The sequence below is a fragment of the Cricetulus griseus genome (assembly GCF_003668045.3).
Source record: "Cricetulus griseus strain 17A/GY chromosome 1 unlocalized genomic scaffold, alternate assembly CriGri-PICRH-1.0 chr1_0, whole genome shotgun sequence".
Taxonomy (NCBI): Eukaryota; Metazoa; Chordata; class Mammalia; order Rodentia; family Cricetidae; genus Cricetulus; species Cricetulus griseus.
This window is the reverse complement of record NW_023276806.1, coordinates 258,684,215-258,703,895: the sequence shown is the minus strand read 5'-3', so window position 1 is coordinate 258,703,895 and position 19,681 is coordinate 258,684,215. Positions and strand designations below refer to the sequence as shown.

The window sequence follows — 19,681 nt, the reverse complement described above, 5'->3', positions numbered from 1 at the left end:
CTCAGCGCTAGAGAGGGAGGATCCCAAGAAAAGGTGAAATCTCACCTTTGAACCCAAATCTTTCTTAGGCCCCAAGTCCTTTCTTGTGTGTTTTCTGCAAGTGCGGAGCACAGGGCGTGGGCCTGGTAGCAGGGCAGGTGCTCTCAGCGAGTCCTTGTGGGTCCTCTTAACCCAAGCAGGAAAGTTATAGGGCTGTAGCAAGAGGATGGTGGGGCAGAGGGGAAATGAGGAAGGGTGAGGCAACTGAATGAACGAGACAGCATTTAATTCCCAGAGTACAGTATTCTAGTGACGCCTTCTGCAGCGCCAGTCAGTGTGGCAGGGGGTGAGGGGGGATGGGGGTGGTGGTGGCGGTGGTCTTGCTGTCGCAGAGCCTCCAGAGTGATTTATTCATCTGCATCCTTCACTGTGATTTCTTCTTTCAGCCTCCCAATATCCATCACTGAAAACCCTGCTTTTTATATGGGAGTTTACCCTAGTGGCTTGCCTGGAATACATTTTGAAGGATTAGTGTACATGGCATGGAGACTGGCCCCTATGCCCAGCACACACTGGTGAATATTCATGCTGACACATGGAAGGGTTATTTCTTAAAAGGCAGCTCAGGCAGAATACATTCTAAAGAGGGAGTACTTTCCTCTTGTCCTAGGACCCCTCCTCCAGGCAAACGTGGGAGGAGTGAGGGCAGGAATTGGAGACTGCTTTGCTCATTTGCAGCAGTGAGGGGGACCAGACCCCTTCCCCGCCAGCCTTGGCCTGGGCTCCAGCTCTGGGCAGGTCAGTATAGGCGATTCTAGAGGGGGAAAAGCAACTGCTTGCTTAGCCTTTGGTCCTGTAACCCACACCAGTTTGGTTTAATTATGGCTGTGAAGTAGTTAGGAAAGTTAAAGTTGTGAATGTTCATCTGAAAATGTTTGAATTAAAATTTGTGATCCAGCTTTGATGGTCTGGATCAAGAAAACTGTACTGAGTGGCCAGTGATCAAAAGAATCCTATTGAAAACCATAATGAGCCATTTTTCCTCTAGCCATTACAAAAAAGAAATCACATAAAATGTTGCTTACTTTCTGGCTTCTTGCCATTCTTCAAAAGATTAATCTCACAGCAACATATTAAATTGATTAATTATCTTTTGTTTATAAGAATTTACAGTTAGTTCAGATTTTCACCTTTGTGTGCTGTGGAGAAGATGTTGCTATATTGTTCTCATTAATGTCTTTATTTTAATGGTAAGTCATGTACCACATGGGGAGTCATGATTTATCACACCTCAGCCTTGGAACAGAATAAACTACCTTTCCTCTAAGACCTCACAATGTATAGCACTTTCGACTTGCTGCTTTGGTCTTATGTTTTCGAGAGTGGCTTTCATGTGGACTTCATGAAAGAAGTTCAGAAAATGGATATGTGGGGAGGAAATTTTAAGACAAGTAAATATGACAGCTAGCCAGCCAGCCAGCCAGCCCCAGATATCGACTATGTAGGCCGTTTGAGGCTACAGGCGGTGGGGGCAGGAAGGCAGAGCCAGCACAGGCGGTAGTGAGAGATCCCAGCCTGAACTGTTTTAAAGTCACTCAGCAGGTGCCCAGGACTTTGTAGATTGTATCTGTGGGGAAGAGGTAGGACACAGCCAGGGCAGAGGTGGGGACCCAGATCTGACTCAGGTGAAGAGGTCAGGCTGGTAAGAAAAAGGAAGAGATGTGGGAAAATGGTGCTGGCTGTGTTTAGAGAGACAGAAAAGAGGTTTGCTAAGGGCAAAAATAGAGACAGGACATGATTGAATAGGAAGGGTTTTGCCTTATACTTAGTCTCTGCTGGAATATTCTCTTGCCTGTAACATTGAGTCAAACCTTCCTACCTTGTTTTGCCCTTCCATTCTCTTTCTTGCTCACCAGGTTAAGAGAATACAAAGGTCTGCCTATAGCTAAATTTTGAGTTCTCCCCCAGACACAAATCCCTGTGAACACTTGACCCAAGGGAGTAGAGAGGAGCTGTGGAGCTTATTAAATTTCTTTCTGACTCTGTTTCTTGGTTCTTTGTGTAGGTTGTATGCATATGCGCACATGTTAGTGTATAGTCAGAGGAAGAGCAAAGTAATAAAGTGAGAGATCAAACAGCAGAGAGTGGGCTGGAGCTGCAGCTCAGTTGGTACAGCACTTGCCTAGCCCTGTGTTCAGGCCCCAGCATTGCCAAAAAAGCAGGAGCAGGGATGGGAGGGAGAAAGCTGTGAGCTCTTAGAAGTGCAGTTTATCCGTAATCCATGCTCTTCCCCCATCCTCTGTAGTTCTCCTCTACACATCCCCTAAAGTCTAAGCCAGTTTTGAGGGTTATATGCCAGGGACAGGTGCCCCTCCTTAGGAAGCATCCTTTGGGTGTTGTTACGCAGGGAGCAGGAAATGTGGAGCCAATTGAGTCTGCTCCCCCCGCCTGTTGGATGGAGGCCCATGGTGGGACCATTTCACCCTGTAAGAGCCATATATATTAAAGACTGAAGAAGTCAAACCCCTAACACTTAGCTCATAAAGTGAGTCCTGAGCTCTTTGTCAGGTCTGTCTGTCTTACTCTCCCTATAACTTCATAGAATCGAGGGGAGGGAGGCAGAAAAGTTCACACTCATATTGCTGCCTTTAGCTCTTAGACATACTGACTCTGGCCTTTTAAAGTCACAGTGGCACCTAATACTACCCCAACCAATGAAGCCAGAAGTAAGCTGGCGGAATATGTCTAGGAAGCCATGCCCTAACTCCGCCTCCTGGTGGTCCTTTTCTGTGCCTGCCGGGAGAGCCCATCTCACTGTGTGTCCACACTGGGTGAGGAAGCTTCTGGGATCAGGGCAGATGGCCCTTCTGCAGAGAAGGAACCTGGTAATGCCAAATTTAAACACTAGGAAAGAGCTGTAAAAGCTGCCTGCAGCAACACGGGGATTCACCTTGTCACATACCACAAGGCCAGCTAGCCAGTGACCATTCATGCCACCTTTTTGCTTAAGGAAAGGCTACATTGCAAAACAGCCACCTTCAAAATACAAGAAAGAGCTTTTCTTCTGAGGCCGTTGGCCTAGACATAGTTTTCTTGTATTCACATGGAAAGCATAGAATGGAAGTGTTATAAATCAAGAGGGGAACCTTGGCGGATTCCATGGCGGGCAAGGTTGACAGAAACAGGGTGAGAAGTTTTCTTAGAAAGGGGAGGGAAGGCGGGGGGGGGGGAGGGGGGAGAAAAGAGGAACCCTGTCTCTCTCTTCTCTTTTGTCCTCTCTCTGTCTTTTCAACTATCCCCCCACACACACACCTTACTGTCCCCAAGGCAAAGAACCATGCCCCAGCAGCTGCTAAAGGTGGCTGGTTCTGTCTTGTCTGAGAGTTGGGAAAGCTCTTTCTTGTCAGCAGTTCTGCACTGCACCCCAAAGGCCTACTCCCCACTTTTATAGTTCCCTGGATTATGGTGTACGCCGTGTAAGCTGGAGCTAGAGATGCAGCCTGATTTTACTGCCATTTGTCCTAATGAGATGGCCTCCACAGGCAGCCCAACTGCCACTTCCCTTTATTTCATCTTGGGCCTCAGTGCCTAAATACCAACTACAGACACCAAACCCCCATGAGCCTGAGCGACACTTAGCCCTGAGCAGGCCCACTCTTTCTAACTCCCTTGGAGGGTATCCCGCCACTCACAGCATCTCCTCACTGTCACACACCTTTGCTGCCAGTGTCATCTGCCAGGGAGTGCAGGCCCCTTTGGTTCCAAGTGACAGCAACCAAGTAAAGATGACCTAAGCCATGAAGGTGGCTTTATTGTGGCAGGTCATGGGAGTGAAACCAGACACAGGGATCTGTCTGTCAGGAGCAGCCCAGCTTGGTCTCACTGTGTCCTGATTCTGCTTCTCACATCCATGACTCCATCCTTCCCAGTGCCTGTGATGAAAGAGGGCCACCCTGGAATGTCTGCCTCCTCATTATCTCATTTAAGTGAGCAGGGCCAATTAAGCTAGACGCTCACTACATCCTCCGGTTTTGAGAAATGAAATGTGATTAGCCCAGCATGGGTCTGCTTCCCAGGATGCAGCCAGGTCTGCAGGACAAACTGAGCCCAAGAACTCCCACACCTTCTTGGAAATGGGGCTACAAACTGTTCTCAAAGAGAATGCCATGTACAGCCACACCAAACCCTCCAGTGCCTACACAGAGGGTTATGTTTGAACCACAAGAGCCTCGGGAAACCACCAGAGGCAGAGATTGAAGTTCATGGGGTGAACTTGAAGATGAGTAGGTTCAAGGTCTTAGTTAATGGTGCTTGGTGACTGGTAAATAACCTTTGAACTATTTCTGAGGAACCAAGGGTTCTTTACAAATATTACATACACATTTTTGAGGTTATGAATATACTTGACAGAAAGTTTATAAATGAATTCTCTAAGTTATTACATTGCTAATGCCCAGGTAGTGGCTCTTGCTTTGGTTGGTGGTTTCCCCCAGATGAGAAAGCTTTAAGCAACAGCAGCAGTGTGTTGTGTCCCTGTGTCTTCCAGCAAAGCTGCCACAAAAGGTGGGCAATTAGGTTCAAGCAAACCAGGCCCTGCTCCTGTCCTAAGGCTCCCATTCAGTGGAAAAACTGTTGATCTCTTGTGTTAGGTTTCAGCCATTGTTCACGGTCTGGCATGGAATTAATCCCTTAAAAAAGGGATGGGGGGGGGGGAAGCCATCCAGCACAACACAGTTTGTCATTGCATGCATAATGCAGGCTTTCCAATTAGAATGCTACAATTTGGAAACTTTCTTCACAGACTGATGAGAGAGCAATTATTCTAAGAAGGGAAAACTCAGTCCACTGGGTTTGCCTCCAGTCACTTCTGACTCAGGCCACAAAGACAAGAGTTTTGAAATCATATTCACTATTGAATTTTGTATCAAAACACCAGCAAGGAGAGCAATTAGTTGCTGTAAACTGAGCCCCGGGTAATCAATGATATGCAACCAGCCAGAGCGTTTATGGAAGATGTAAGCAGAATCACATCTGCTAATCAATTTTTTTTTTTTTAAACCAGCACTTTACTGCTTTTAGGGAGACTCCACTGTAAGAACAAGGGGAGATGGAGGACCCGGGATGTAATGTCACCAGGCTCGTTAGATGGGGAGTCTGTGGCAACCATTCACAGACCTGATCTGCACCGGTGAATGTCTGGTGGGATAAAGTCAGCCTCTTTGAAATTGGCTTCTGATAGTGGGGTGGGGAGGGAGGGGTGTGTTTAAGGAGCTCATCTCCTTTAAGGTCATGAGGAGTGTCTGTGCTGGGTGATCACACTCTGCAAACATTCCCAGCCAGATTACAAGCCAGAAATGTCTCTATGCTGTCAGTGCAAATACTTAAGAACAGACTTTGCAGGCAGACAAAGAAGTGAGGAGAAGGTGGTGGGGCTTTACACTATGCCTAACGAGAGCTGAATTCTAACCCGTAGGAAGAAAGGAGATTGGGCCAGCTTTTCTTTCAGGGTTTTAAACTGTACTTGCTTTTTCAGTTGAATCAACAAAAGGATTTTATTCCTGATGAAGCCTAAGTTCCAAGCAAATAGGCATCCTGGTACACAAATTGGAATTCCTCTAAAACTGCACATGGAGAAGATAGCCCTACACTTGATAACCTGCCATCCATCAGTGTCCCTTTCCACTCAAGAGTCACCGTGACCCTGCATTCCCCAGGGACTCTTAATAGAAGACTAGGAAGGAGATGTCTTAACCAGTGTGTGCTCTTGGCTGCTATTCAGGAAAGAAAAGATTTAGGCTAGGAGAAATTATTGAGGTAAAGATCGATGGACTGGGCTAATAAAAATTAATATCTTTAGCATGTCAACTATGATAGGCAGTGAATTAATATCCTTTAGATGTAGAGGACATTTTGTAAGTCATTAACAAATGGGATAAATATAGAAAATGCACAGAATGTTCAAGTTCAATGATAAGTTTAAAAAACCTGCAGATCAATGAAATGTGTTTCATCTATAACAGCAGCAGTGTTTCTAAGATTATCAGTGAGATGAACAGAACAGGCACTGGCTAGAAGCTGCTGGCAGTTCAACCTGTTACAGATTTCTTTTGGGGTATGGGAGAAAAGAGGTCAATTGCTAGTTTATACTACATACCACAGCCACAGAATGAGAATTTTTTTAATACAAACTTTCAAGGGAACTAGTGGATCTAACTGAGAATGTCTACTATTAAAGAATTTCCTAACAGTGAAATATTACTAACTACCTAAATGGTGAGTACTAAGAGACTTACCATTATATTGTGGGGCATCCATAGAATGAAATGCTGTGATGTCAGTGCCTATGCTATAGATGACTGAGGCATGACTTCTCTGTGTAACAGACCTGGCTGTCCTGGAACTTAATCTGTAGACCAGGCTGACCTTCAACTCAGAGATCCACCTGCTTCTGCCTCCCAAGAACTGGAATTAAAGTCATGTGCCACCACCAATCAGTTTACAGATTCTTCTAGTACCACCGTCACTCCAGGAGTCCGAAGACAGTTATCATACTCAACTGCTCATCTTTCTGTATCTTCTCCATGTCTGGTATCCTCAAGGTGATCTCTTTCCATGAAACATTGTGTGTTAGATTCCATCCCACAGGGACCGAGTGTTTTTATTTGGGTACCCTATCAGACACATACTCATAGTTACCTGGAAGGATAGGTGGTTGTGATGTTCTGGTTCTCCACTAATAATTCCGAGTCCTGGTGAGAGAACCAGGTGTTGGTGGTACAGGCCTTTAGTCTCAGCACTCAGGAAGCAGATCTCTGAGTTCAAGGTCAGCCTGGTCTACAAAGTGAGTTCTGTGACAGCCAGGGCAACACAGAAACCCTGTCTCAAAACAAAACAAAACAAAACAAAAATTCCCAAGAATACTAGTGACGATTGTCTTCAGAGATTTCCCCTTATGTGTAATAGAAAATGACTATTATTTGATAGCAAGCAGAACTATGGTACAAAGAACCAAAGGGACAGGGACTGGACCTTGGGGATAGGCCTGTCATCTTAACTGCTCAGAGACCTGAAAAGCCAGGGATTCAGAAAATTCAAGGTTACCAAGTGAGAGTTCAAGGCCTGCCTTGGCAACTTAGATCTGCCTCAAAAGGCACAGTAAGAGCACTGTGAACATAGCTTAGTGGTACAACACTTGCCTAGCTCTAGGTTAAATATCCAGAAGCAATCACAGCAGCAGTAATTCTCCACAGTAACCTTACACATGACACAAAACTTATGCAAGGATTTTTATTGACTGTAATTTCGGGATTAAAGAAGACCCTAGGAATGGGGTTATGGAGTAGAAATACAACCTAGATACATAAAATGGGAATAACAGAGCTGGTTGGTGGCCCATGCCTTTAATCCCAGCACTCTCGAAACAGAGGCAGATGGATCTCTGTGAGTTTGAGGCCAGCCTGGCCTACGGAAGCTACACAGAGAAAGCCTGTCTTGAAAAACCATAAATAAATAAGTGGGATTGACAGACCTGGGTTTTGATCAGGATACCAGGTTGGAATCTTGCATCACTCACGTGCTGACAATGAGCTTAGATAAGGTACTTAAAACCACAGGTTCACTTCTACCATCCATATAACGTGAGGAGTGGCATCATGCTTACTAAGAGGATATTCAGGTGGGTATAACAGACCAGACTGCAGAGCTCTTGACCTGGGGCCTGACCCACATAAGCCTTAAAGAAATGTGGGCGCTCATGGCCATCATTGTTACTGCTATGTTTGCCCAGCTGACATCCACTGAGCACTGGCTCCAAGTGAGAAGCTGTTGCAGACAGACTATTTAGATGTGGGCGCTACATTCAGGGTCCTCACGGCTGTGAAGTACATGCATATGACTTCCTGTTCAGCAGTCTGATAGTTCATACTGTGTGTAGGCTGAGACCGTTACAGATCCCACATTGAGAGGCTCAGGTTCCGTTTTTAATTGAAGAAGCACATATGTAGAGTGTGTGGGTCACACATCTTTTGTGCATAGCTTGATGAGTATTTATATGCTCCTGCAGGCATTAACTACCACTGAGATCAAAGTAGCACATCTTTGGCCTTCTAGAAGTTGCCCTCATCCCATTTTCTAATCAGCACCTTCCTTAGAAGGTATTCTGAAACTGGTAGGTAAGTGTATTCTGCTTTGAACTTCATGTAAGTGGACTCATAGTCCATTGAAGTTCTCAGCTGAGCAAAAAGAGGGCTCAGAGCAGAACCGAGATAGTAAATTCCCAGATAATGACTATGTTTTCTGGTACACTTGGCCCTCACACACTTGGGGTACACATAGTTGAACATTGATTTAAATTTTTTTTGTTTGCATAAAAGGACACAGATTTTGTTTTCTTGTCAATTCCTTTAAAAATACAGAACAAAACCATTTGTATCACATTTGCTTTATATTGGGTATTATAAGTAACTTGAGGATAATTTGAATTATGAGGAGGCCAGGTAGGCTGTTAATAACTCTGTAAAAGGAGTTCTTAATTGGTCTAGATAATAAAAGGCAGGAGTCAGCTATAGAGGGAAATGCTGAGAGATCAGAGAGAAGGAGCAGCCACAGCACACCTTACCTCCTAAGCGTCTCCGCAGAGAAGTGGAGCAATTACCTGTTTGTCCTTGCTTTATATACTGTTCCTGCCTGTCTGTACAGACCTCCAGACCTCTATGGTTAGCTAGACCCCCAGATAGGCTTTATTTGTGCAAGAAAGATATCACCACATGACATTGTAATCACAGCACTTGAGAAGGTGAAGCAGGATTGTGGGCTCATTGGCCTAACCTACACCACAAGACCTTGTCTGTGGAGAATGTGCACCTGTACATAGACACACATCTTTGTATGTGTATGTATCTATCTACCTATATGAATTTGTATTCAGGTGTGTCAGAGGTATATGAATATATATGATTGCACAGATTTTGTATAATGAAATATATGTGATATGTTACAGATGGACTGGGGGTGCTAGACATTAGACATTAAGGGATAGCTGTATCTCCACACCAGGTGCTCTTACCACAGTCGTGTGGAAACAATGTAAAAAAAAAAAAAAAAAAAAAAAACGAGAAGAAGAAGCAAAGCATGGTGAGTGCTTGATAGCACCAGTTAGAAAGCGCCGAGTCCCTGAGCAGCGCTTTTGGGATGTTACCCTCAGCTGGCTCAGAGGCTACAAATGACAGCTGGAGAACCGGAAAAGATGCCATGGGACGTTCTCCCTCCAGAGTCAGTCCAAACCTTGCTGCTAAAGGGACAGAGGTTCCCTGGGATTGGGTGGTAAATCAAGCAGACTTCCAAAGAGCTGACCCCAGCTCTTTTCCTACATTTTCATTGGGATTCACTCTCCTACAGCCAGGTTGCTAGATGGGGCACAGGGGACAGGGGTCAGGGGAGGGATGACACAGCCCCATGTTAGGACTCAAAGACAATGTCGTGTTTTCTCTTTGTTCAGGTTGTTACTCTGGGACTGTGACGATCGAAGCTACAGTTACTACATTGAGGTTTCCACCAATCAGCAGCAGTGGACCACGGTGGCTGACAGAACCAAAGTGTCCTGCAAGTAAGTAACGTCTCCTCCGCTCACTACAAGGGCAGCGCTCTGTGTGCTCAGAGGCCCCTGAGAAGATTGATGCCGCCACCAGGGAGCTGAAGTACATCCCCATGTTCTTTGTTTCAGTTTTGACTGTTAAGAATTTAAATGAGAGTTTGCTTGCCATGTCCAAATAAGCTTTACCTGTGAACTGAACTTGAAAATGACTGACATGTCCAAACAGGAATGTAAGAGACTCCTGTGCAGTCTGACCTCCATCCTCCAAGTCCCACACTATCCTTTTAGGAACTTTACTTCCTCAGAGAACTTAACTTCAGTGGTTAGTGTGGGGCTCTGTCTTACTCCTCACCTAGTGCCATTCCTCACAGCAGACCTACCTCATCCAGCCCTAAACTAAGGAAAGCCATGAGCCTTAGGCTCTTCATGGACTTCAGGACTGGGTGTCTATTTGAGCTTGCCTGGCTGTGGGAACACCTAGAAAGGAAGGGGTCTGTGGGTTCTGGCCAGTCTTTAACCATGATGCACGAAGAGAGCTTGGTGCCTATTGGAGGAGAGTTTCTTCTGGGAGACAAAACAGCAAAGCGAGATCTCATCTTTCATAATGAAATTACAATCCTGTACTAGTCAGATCTCCATCCCCACGACACAGCACTGAGAAACGACTTATACAGATGAAAGGTTTATTTGGGCTCCTGTTTCAGAGGTTTCTGCCCATGGTCATGAGCTTTCCAAGGGGCCTCTGGGGAGCTGGAGGAAAGGAGGCGCTGGAACCCTAGCATTACCTTCCAGGCCATGCCTCTGGCTACCACCTCCCAGGACCACAACACACTGGTGACCAAACCAGCCTTTAGCATGGGCCTTCAAGTAGCATTTTACATCCAAATGATAACACCTTTATGTGCTCTAAGTTCACACTCACAAAGTGTATAACAGTGGTTTTTAGTGCATTCTCAGGATTGTGCAACCATCACTCACTATCTGATGTTCTGCAACAGTTTCAATATGCCCTCCCCTAGATAAATCTACTTCCCTCCAGCTGTTCCAGCATCTAGAAATTTCCTTTGTCTCTCAATTTTCAGATGATGGGAAGCCTATGTAAATGGAATCATGTGCTGAATGACCTTTTGTCCTCGGTTTCTTCTCCGTAGCATGTTCTCCAGTTCATTCTGGAGATGAATTGTGTCGTGTGGGAAGATTTTCTTTTGTCTGGGTGAATAATATTCTATGTGTGACCTTATTTTCTTCGGTTGTTCATCCTGACAGATACTTGAATTGGTTTTTCCTCTTTAGCTTTAATGAATAAGACTGCTTTGCATATTCCTTACAGGAGAGTGTGTGGACATACTCTAAGTATTCTTGGATGTATACCTAGGAGCAAAATTGCTGCATGACATTTCTTGATGGCATCAATGATGGTGTTGGACTCCACACCATCAGCACTGCTGTTAGAGTAACTGCCTGTAGCTCTTTGAAGAACTGCTGAGCCACTTTGCATGAGAAGGACCAGTTTCCCATTCTTACAAGTCTTGTGAGCCACAGTCAGGCCTGGGGGCACTGAATTGGGCCCCCTGAGGCTTTGATTTGCATGGCTGATGCTGCTGAGCATCTTTTCCAATGCTTACTTGGCTATAATTTCTTTTCTAATGTCTGCCTTTGTGGCTGATTGGTTGGTTGGTTGCCAGAATTCCGCTAGGCAGTTGCTCCCACTGAACTATGCAGCTGGTCCATGATTTCTTACTGCCATTGATGATAGTGTGTTAGACTGAGTGTTCAACACCATCAGCACTGCTATTAGAGTAGTTACCACACAGCGTGTTTTATGGTGAAGTTCACATTCAGGGCTATAACAAATAAGCTTCAGTCTTTAACTGGCTTCATGTAACAGTGTGATTAACAGTCCACATGGGTGTTCCTGCTTGTCAAGTGGCCCCTTCTTGTGGGTTCATCATTGTTTGGGGGCTCATCACTGTCTTCTGCATCTAGGAAATACAGGTCATGGAAGCAGAAAGAGAAGGGACGGCTGGTTCTAAGAAGCTCTGGCTTGTACAGTATGCATTCCTTCTAGTCACATGCCACTGGGGACAAAAGCATCCTCTCTACTCTGGTGTGCCCGGACCACCACTTCTTACGGGAGCATGAATCCTGTGAGCACCTTGGCCACAGGGTAGAAAACAAGATATTATTTGCTAAGTAGTATTCCAGCACTTTCATATACTGTCTGAATACAAAGTGCTTAGTGGGATATTGTCCTCATTTTATAAAAGAGAAAATTAATTTGGAAAGAAGAAGCATCTTTCCCAAAGCACAGATTTAATCCCGGACTCCTTGCTACTTAGCACACACTGTACAGTACCCAGGTGTTACTGAAGAATGCCAAACCACCTTGGGTGGAGAAGCAGGAAAAGAGGGGGGATCTTTGTTTCCAAGCTGCTGGAACCCCTTCCAGACAGTGGCTGCCTCTAGGCCCCATGAGCCAACTTCCCCGTTCCTCTCTCCAGAGCTGGTGAGCACAGCTCACTCGCAGGCCAGAGTGCTTCCCCACAGCTCACTGTCTTTGGCATTATTGACAGTCCCCTCTGTCATTTGTACTTTTCTTTACAGTCTCCATCCAGGGAGCTCCACAAGCCTTCAACAATAGTGCACTCATGTCCTAATGGTTTGTATTGAGCTCCCTGGGGTTGTGTGACTGAGGGACTGACTCTTCTGTGTACAGATTGTCTCGGTGCCTTTGCTTGGCCAAAACATATTATTGGTTTGTTTCCATTAATTGATGACCTAAATAATTGACAAGATTTCTACTTCGATTTTAGCACTCAGGTTCTCCAGTAGCATTTTACATATTAATAAGCTATGGATGATTCATCAGAACAAAAGAGAAAGAAAAGGCAAGATTCTGTCCACTCCATTAGAATCCGTGGAGCCAGTGATTATGACTTTACACTTATAGATGTAATCTCAATTTACTCTCCCCCACACCTTTAAACATAGTCCTTCAAAAGATGTGCAAACAGTTCTCTTTACTTACGTTTCAGAGCAGATGTCAAGAGGAGGCTCTTTAACTTCTGGAACTGTAGCCTGCTTGTACTGAGAGGTAGCTTGGGTAGGGGTGGTCGGGTACACAGAGGCCTTAGCCCTTGTATGCTTGGCCTACTCTTGCTTGCTTTCAAGGTAAAGGATTCTTCCTATTGTGGATAACCATGCTTTGGTATTGAGAGTTAAAAAAAAAAAAAGTACTTCTTCTCAAGCTCTAACCTTTAGTCTTCAACCCTTATATTCGAAACACTATTCTCTTCCTCTGCTCTCCTCCAAATTGTTGAACCCTAATCTTTTCCAGCAAATGCAAACAGCACGGAGAGCATTAAGCAATACCAGGGGATGTAAGCGGAGAGCAGAACTTGACCTTCACTTCTTCCCGTGCTTGTGAGGCGTTTGTTTTGTTTCCTGTTGACTGCCATACTATCAACAGCATCTTATTCATTATTCATTTACCAGCTTTATTAACCTCCTACTCATTTCTGGGTTATGTTTTCTTTTTAGTTGTACTAGAATGTAGTTTTTAAAAGTAAACAGTATACCTGACTTCTCCTTTCTGGTCCCTCCTTTAAGGCAGAACCTCTTGACTTCCCACTATGTTTATAAAGAAATGGATGCCCTGTGTATGCTCTTTCTTTCCTACTTCTCATTTTTGTCAGAGGACACTTTGCATGAAGGAGTCCATGGAGGGAACCCGCCATGTAGGCCTGGGGGATCCAACTCAGGTCTTCAGGCTTGCCACAGATGCCTTTACCTGCTGAGACATCTCACTGGCCTAGTTTGTTTGATGTGGACTCTCAGTAGGTAGGTACCCCTGGCTTGATGGGAGCTTACTGTGTATACCAGACTGGTCTCAAATTTGTGCTGATCCTCCTGCCTCTTGAGTTCTGGTATGACAGATGTGAGCCACCATGCCTGCTTTTCCTTTGTTGTTCTTTGAAGCTGTGTTAGAGGCTTTCAGAAATAGAGAAAAGTAAAAGTGTTTGTAGTGTGTGCCATCTTGCATCCAAAGTCTCCCAAATGCTGCCTGGCTCCCTTGGGGTCAGCTATTGGTAGTCCTGTGCCTTGAATTGCTTTCTGTCTTTTTCTCTGCCAAACCTGTCACACAGCTGTCTTACTTCCTATTGGGGTGTATTTCTCAAGTGCCGACCCCATTGTGTCCACACTGTAGCCATCTCTTTGACAAAGTAGTAGTGACCTTAGCCATCTCCTCTCTCTCAGACCAGTTTGGCAAATGGATTGAGCGGTGGTGGGAACGGTATCTTGTCACTTACAGGTCTCCGGCTGTAATCTGGGACCCCCTGGCCTAACTCAGGGGCACCAGTGTCCTCACAGAGTGTTGTCTGCCTGCCAGATTGGCTGCCCAGCTGAAAGGGTTTTCCAGTGTAAGAATCCGTTAAACATGGTGTTGCAGAGAGAAACAGTGTACACTGAGGATGATAAAGCAGAGTTAGAAGAGTGTAATCAAAAGAAGAGGAAGGCAGTAGAAAACCCAGAGGAACTGGGCCACCGCGTTGATAGTACTGCCCTTGTGCAGATGGTAAGCAAATTATTTCTAATTTTCTATATTTTTGACCAGTTCACACATACTCCTTGGAAAAATATATTTAGAGAAAGCTACATTTGTGGAAACTTTTTTTTGTTTTTCCCCTCCCTCTTCTCCCTTTCTGTTCAGAAAGGGCAGGCCTCCAATGGGTAGCAACAAAGCATGGTCTATGAGGTTGCGGTAGGACTGAGCACCTCCCCTTATATTTAAGGCTGGACAAGTCACCCAGTATGAGGAATAAGTTCCCAAAAGCCAGCCAAAGAATTAGGGACAGCCCCTGCTCCCACTGTTAACTACCCAACTGTCACATATATGTAGAGGTCCTAGTTTGGTCCCACGTAGGCTCCCTTGTTGGTTTAGACTCTGTGAGCTCCTATGAGCCCAGGTTAGTTGATTTTGTGGGTTTTCTTCTGATACCCTTGACCCCTCCAGCTCGTACAATCCTTCCTTCCACTCTTCAGTGGGATTCCCCATGCTCGGCCTGCTATTTGACTGTGGGTCTCTGCATCTGATGAAGCCTCTCTGATTATAGTTGGGCTAGGTGCCATTGTATGAGTAAAGCAGAATATTGTTACCATAATTACATTGGCATCCCCCACCCCCACCCCCTATCCCCACTCCCCACCCAGGTGGTATTTGGTCCTATCCTAGGTCTCTAGGCTATCCAGCCTCTGGATGCTAGCGCCAGAGGCAGTGTCAGGGGTGGGCTCACTCTTGTGGAATGCATCTCAGGCTGGACCAGTCATTGGTTGGCCACCCCCACAGTCTCTGTGCCACCCTTACCCCAACACATTCTTTAGGCAGGACAGACTGTAGGTCAAAGGTTATGTGGCTGGGTTGATGTCCCAGTCCCTCCCCTGGAAGTCTTGCCTGGTCACAGGAAATGGGCAGCTCAGGCTGCATATCTACTGTCGCTGGGGAGTCTTAGCTGGGGTCATCCTTGTAGATTCCCAGGAGTTTCCTTTGCACCAGGTTTCTACCTCACACCAAAATGTGCCCCTTTCCAGTCATCTGTTTCAGTGTTCTCCCCCTCCTTCCCGCACCAGACCCCTCCTGTTTCCATCATCACCCCTCCCAAGTATACCTGTGAAATGTATTTTATTTCCCCTTCTCTGGGATATCCAAGTGTGCCCCCCATGGTTCCTCCTTGTTACCTAGCCCCATTCCGGGTCTGTGGATAGTAGCATGGTTATTTCAAATTTTCTATATTTTTGACCAATTTATGCATCTTTCATGGAAAAATATTTTTAGGAAAAGCTTCATTTGAGGAAACTTTGTTCTTGCCAGACATAAATACTCAGTAGCTGTGTGCCCCTGCTGGCATTTGCATAGCCTGGGCTGGCAGAGCAACCTGTTTTCTTCTCTGTCAGCACTAAATCAAGGAAGTGGGTGTTATGTGGAGTTCCATCCCAGCAGCTCCTTGGGTCCTTGACACCAAGGGCCCAAGCAGTGCCCTACTCCCAGCCCTCCTGGAGGGCCTGCCAGCCTCCCACCTGAGCCAGGCTTGAGCCTACAGTTTGTACAGCATTCTGGTAGGAAATCTTCTCCATGACTTTCCCCAGTAAGCACCTCACAGTACCTGTGTCTTGGCAAGACATGCCCAGGGGTCTCCTGGTCTGCTCCCTGCTCTACCATGTGATGGCATCCACAGCTGAGGAGCTGCATGCCCCTAGCTGCAAGTTCAGACACTCAAACCCAGGAAGCACGTGACTGTCTGGGTTGTTCTTGTAACAGCTGTGTATTCACTGGGGGTCTGAGAAAGAACAAGGAATTTTGTTTCTTCTTCCAAGTGCTTCCCTGGCGGAAGACAACAGGACATTATAGGGTGGAGAGTTACAGCCTCGGAATCTATTTGAAAGTGTTGTAAGAACCGGAAAAAACAGCTCATTTCAACATAGTGATTGACTTCACCTTACTTTTTCTGTATCGTCTTTCCCATTGTTGGTGACGAAGTTTAGAAAGCAGTTTCCCTACCTGTTTTATCTCTTAGCCAGAACTCAACGTAACAAAAGCCTTGAGTTAGTTCTAGGAAGTCATGGCTAGGCATGAAATCTGGAGTTGCATGTAAAGTACTCATTGCCACAAACATACCAAAAGAGGTAGGTGTTTTGTTTGTTTGTTTTCATGTGTTTGAATGTCTTTCTTGCCTGCATGCATTATGTATACCATATGCCCAGCTTTCTCTGATCAGAAAAGGGGCATCACATCCCTGGGACAGGAGTTAGGGGTGCTTGTGAACCACCATGTGGGTGCTAGGAACCAAACCCAGCCATTTGTACTCTGTGCCACTGCAGCTGACAAGTGGGTGTGAAGAGGGTGATGTCTTCACTGTTGCTGCTGCTGCTGCTGCTGCTGCTGCTGAGATGTTCTCAGTCATTTCCAGGTTCAGTTTTCAGTTTGCTGAGGCCCTGTTGAAAGTCCAGGCTCTTCCCACTTCTCATTCCTGCAGGGTTTGGACTAGTGAGCTTGTTTACTTCTTCTTTCTGGAAGTGCGAGCCAATTAATGGGTGCCGGTTGTGTAATTGTCAATTTCAAACAGCTGGATGAAGATTTTACTTTTTTCTCTTCATACTTAATTCCATTTTTTTTCCCCACACTTTGACAATGAGAAAGGCAGTCATGTTCTTCCTTTCCTTTTTTAAAGGGCAAACTCTGATGTTAATCTTTGTCAAGACTTTAAGATCTTGGACAGAGAAAACACATCCTTGTAAGAGGAATACACCCCCACCCTCCCGCCCCCACTCACCACCCCCACATGTAGCAGATCTAGTTTCAAAGGGGCAGATCCCGGAGTATTGCAGTTTGTCTGTGGAGGGGCCTGTGTGCTCACCAGACTCACAGGCACCTTTGAGCCACACGTCTGCTTCTGAGCGAAGAAAGGTTTTAAGTAGAAGACTACTTAAGAGACAGAAACACCAACAGGCCGGCAGGTGGCCATGCCTGTGCTTTTGAAGAGGACTTTTTACATGAAGTGTTTGTGTAAAACTCCATCCATACAGTAGAAGACATGTGGGAAACAGATAGGGGGCTGAGTATGTGAATTGCCTGAACACTCACTTGGGAGCTGTCTTCGAGTTGAGATGAGACCCCTCCCTACCCAGAACGTTCGACAGCCCAAGGAAATGGAAGGAAATGGTCATCTTGGGTAGCAACTGGGCATCTTCATGCTCTCCTTCTTAGCTACAGAGCTCAATTATTCTGTGAGGATAATAACTTTCCATGTGCCTCTTACTTAAAAAAAAAATGAAGCATACCTTAATGGAACATTCTTCGTGAGCTGTGTGAGCATATTTAAAGTGTGCATGATCAGAAAGATGCTTTTGTGTCATGGGATAGCTGTCACATTACTATTATATCTCATGACAGAAATAAATCAAGGTCACACTAGTTCACTGCCATCATTCCTACAGTTGACTAATTGGTCTCCCACTTTTCTTGGACACTCTCTGCAGATAGATGCCACACACTCTAGCCAGAGTAGACTTCCCAAGCACAGCTTTGTCATCTTCTCTGCATAAGAGCCTTTGTTCTCTGAATCTGAACCACACTTCCTCCCATAGCAGGGGCTTCTCTCTATGGTGGGCTCTCCCCTGCCTCTCCACCCACCCACCTTACTTCCCACCCTTTATTCGTCTCTAGCTTCCTTTCCATTCCCATCACGCAGTGTGCTCTGTCCTTGTTCAGACCCCTTGTACTTGTAGTGATGGTCCAGTCTGGAGCCCACGGTGCTGCCTTTTGACTGGTTTGTCACCGCTACATAATCCAGACTCTCTCTCCGTTTCAAGAAAAAGCTGACTTACCACCCACCAGATGACTGAGAGGTCTCGTAGCATTCATTTGCTTGTAGTTAAATTGCTGTTGTTCTCCACTAGACAAGCTCCAAATGAACAGAGACCTAGTCCCTTTCCACACTCTTTTACCCATTAGCACTTAGCTATGACCTGTCCCTCACAGAGGGCCCACGCTTTCTAGTCTGAGTGAATAGATGTGCAAGTACCATTACTGTCTCCCAGCCTGCACATACTGGCTTTATTTGCATAGCTATACTCTCTAGATGCCCTTTAGTTGTCATCTCAGAGTTTCTTCAGAAAGTCCATGCGTCCCAGTTCAGATGCTAATGCATGGAGCAAGGTGAGCTTGTGGGACGGAGGGTAAGAGTGGCCCTGAAAGTGTCATTTTTTGTAGATTTTGATAATCTCACCAATTTCTCTTCCATTGTCCATCTGCCATCTTTGATTCGGGGACAGCCCATTCCCCAGACTCCCCAGACTTTCATTGTTGCCAGAGCCTCAGTGTTCTCTGCTCCCCACATCTATTCATCCCCTCAGTTTATGGCTTGGGTCCCCCGGTAACAGTGTTTCACTTGAGGTCGGTTATGGGCAGGAGTCCATTACTTCTCTCTTTAGCTACTGTTAAGAAAGTGTGTTTCTTACGGAAGGCCAAGTGCTTTTAGAGCTTGTGCCAGCTGTGCCCTTTCTCTTCAGAGATTGATTTGATTTAAAACCCCAACTTTGTCAGCCTATTAGGTTTCAGTGGTTTCTCTGAATTTTCAAAGTAATAGGTTAAAATTTTTTTTTTTTTTTTTTAAGAACACTGACCTTGACCTCTGGAGAGGGACTCAAAACGACTCAGGACATTTGTGTGCCTCTTCCTGCAAGGAGACTCTGACTGCAGAGTGGACCTGGCTCTGAGGTTCTGGAGCTCAGCCACCTCTCCTGGCCTTGGGTGGCAGCAAAGCATCACTGGCTGGGTGTGCTCCATCACCTCTGTCTTCTGCTGTAGACACTTCGAGTGTAGGTCCCGCCTCTTAACCCTAGAGCAAGCTGAGCACTGGGTACCATAGTGGCAGTCATTATAGATGCACATTCTAGAAACCCACGGTCAGGACGGCATCTCTAAAACATGGAAGGAGGGGCCATGCATCGGCCTTGAGCAAAGGCACAGGAAGGGAGAGCACACCTCTTTGAGTGATCTGCCTCAGTTTCCAGATGATATCCTGGAAGTCATGAACCAGCCTCTAAGTCCCAGTGAGGCTTTCTTGCTGATCGCATACTGATTAATACTGGCTCAGGCCTGTCCCAGAGTGTAAAGACACTTGTGCTTTCTTCCTAGGTTTAAGAAGAAGAGGGTGGTGGTGGTGGTGACTTCAGGAGTTCAGTGTGTACGTTGCCAGCTCTGTGGCTGAGGAACACTCTCCCTTAACTGTCTTAGTCTCTTGGCTTCCCCCACTCCTTTGGTCATTTCCATTGGCCCCTTTAGTAAAAACGGCACAACCTCAGCCTCACACACACACACTCATACAGTGCTCAGCCTCTCACTGCTCATACAGTGCTCATCCTCACACTGCTCATGCAGTGCTCAGCCTCTCACTGCTCCTCCTCACACTGCTCATCCTCACACTGCTCATACAGTGCTCAGCCTCACACTGCTCATACAGTGCTCAGCCTCACACTGCTCATACAGTGCTCAGCCTCACACTGCTCAGCCTCACACTGCTCAGCCTCTCACTGCTCCTCCTCACACTGCTC

At 45.9% G+C, this 19,681-nt stretch overlaps 1 protein-coding gene across 2 annotated transcripts in view; it reads left to right on the top strand.

Moving 5' to 3' along the window:
* The window catches only part of Btbd9 (BTB domain containing 9), a 354,247-nt gene that overhangs the window by 281,135 nt on the left and 53,431 nt on the right, over positions 1-19,681 (top strand). For both annotated transcript variants that reach the window (XM_027394408.2, XM_027394409.2), the window contains exon 9: positions 9,476-9,583. In XM_027394408.2, coding sequence (XP_027250209.2) covers positions 9,476-9,583 — 108 coding nt within the window. The remainder of the gene's footprint in view (positions 1-9,475; positions 9,584-19,681) is intronic.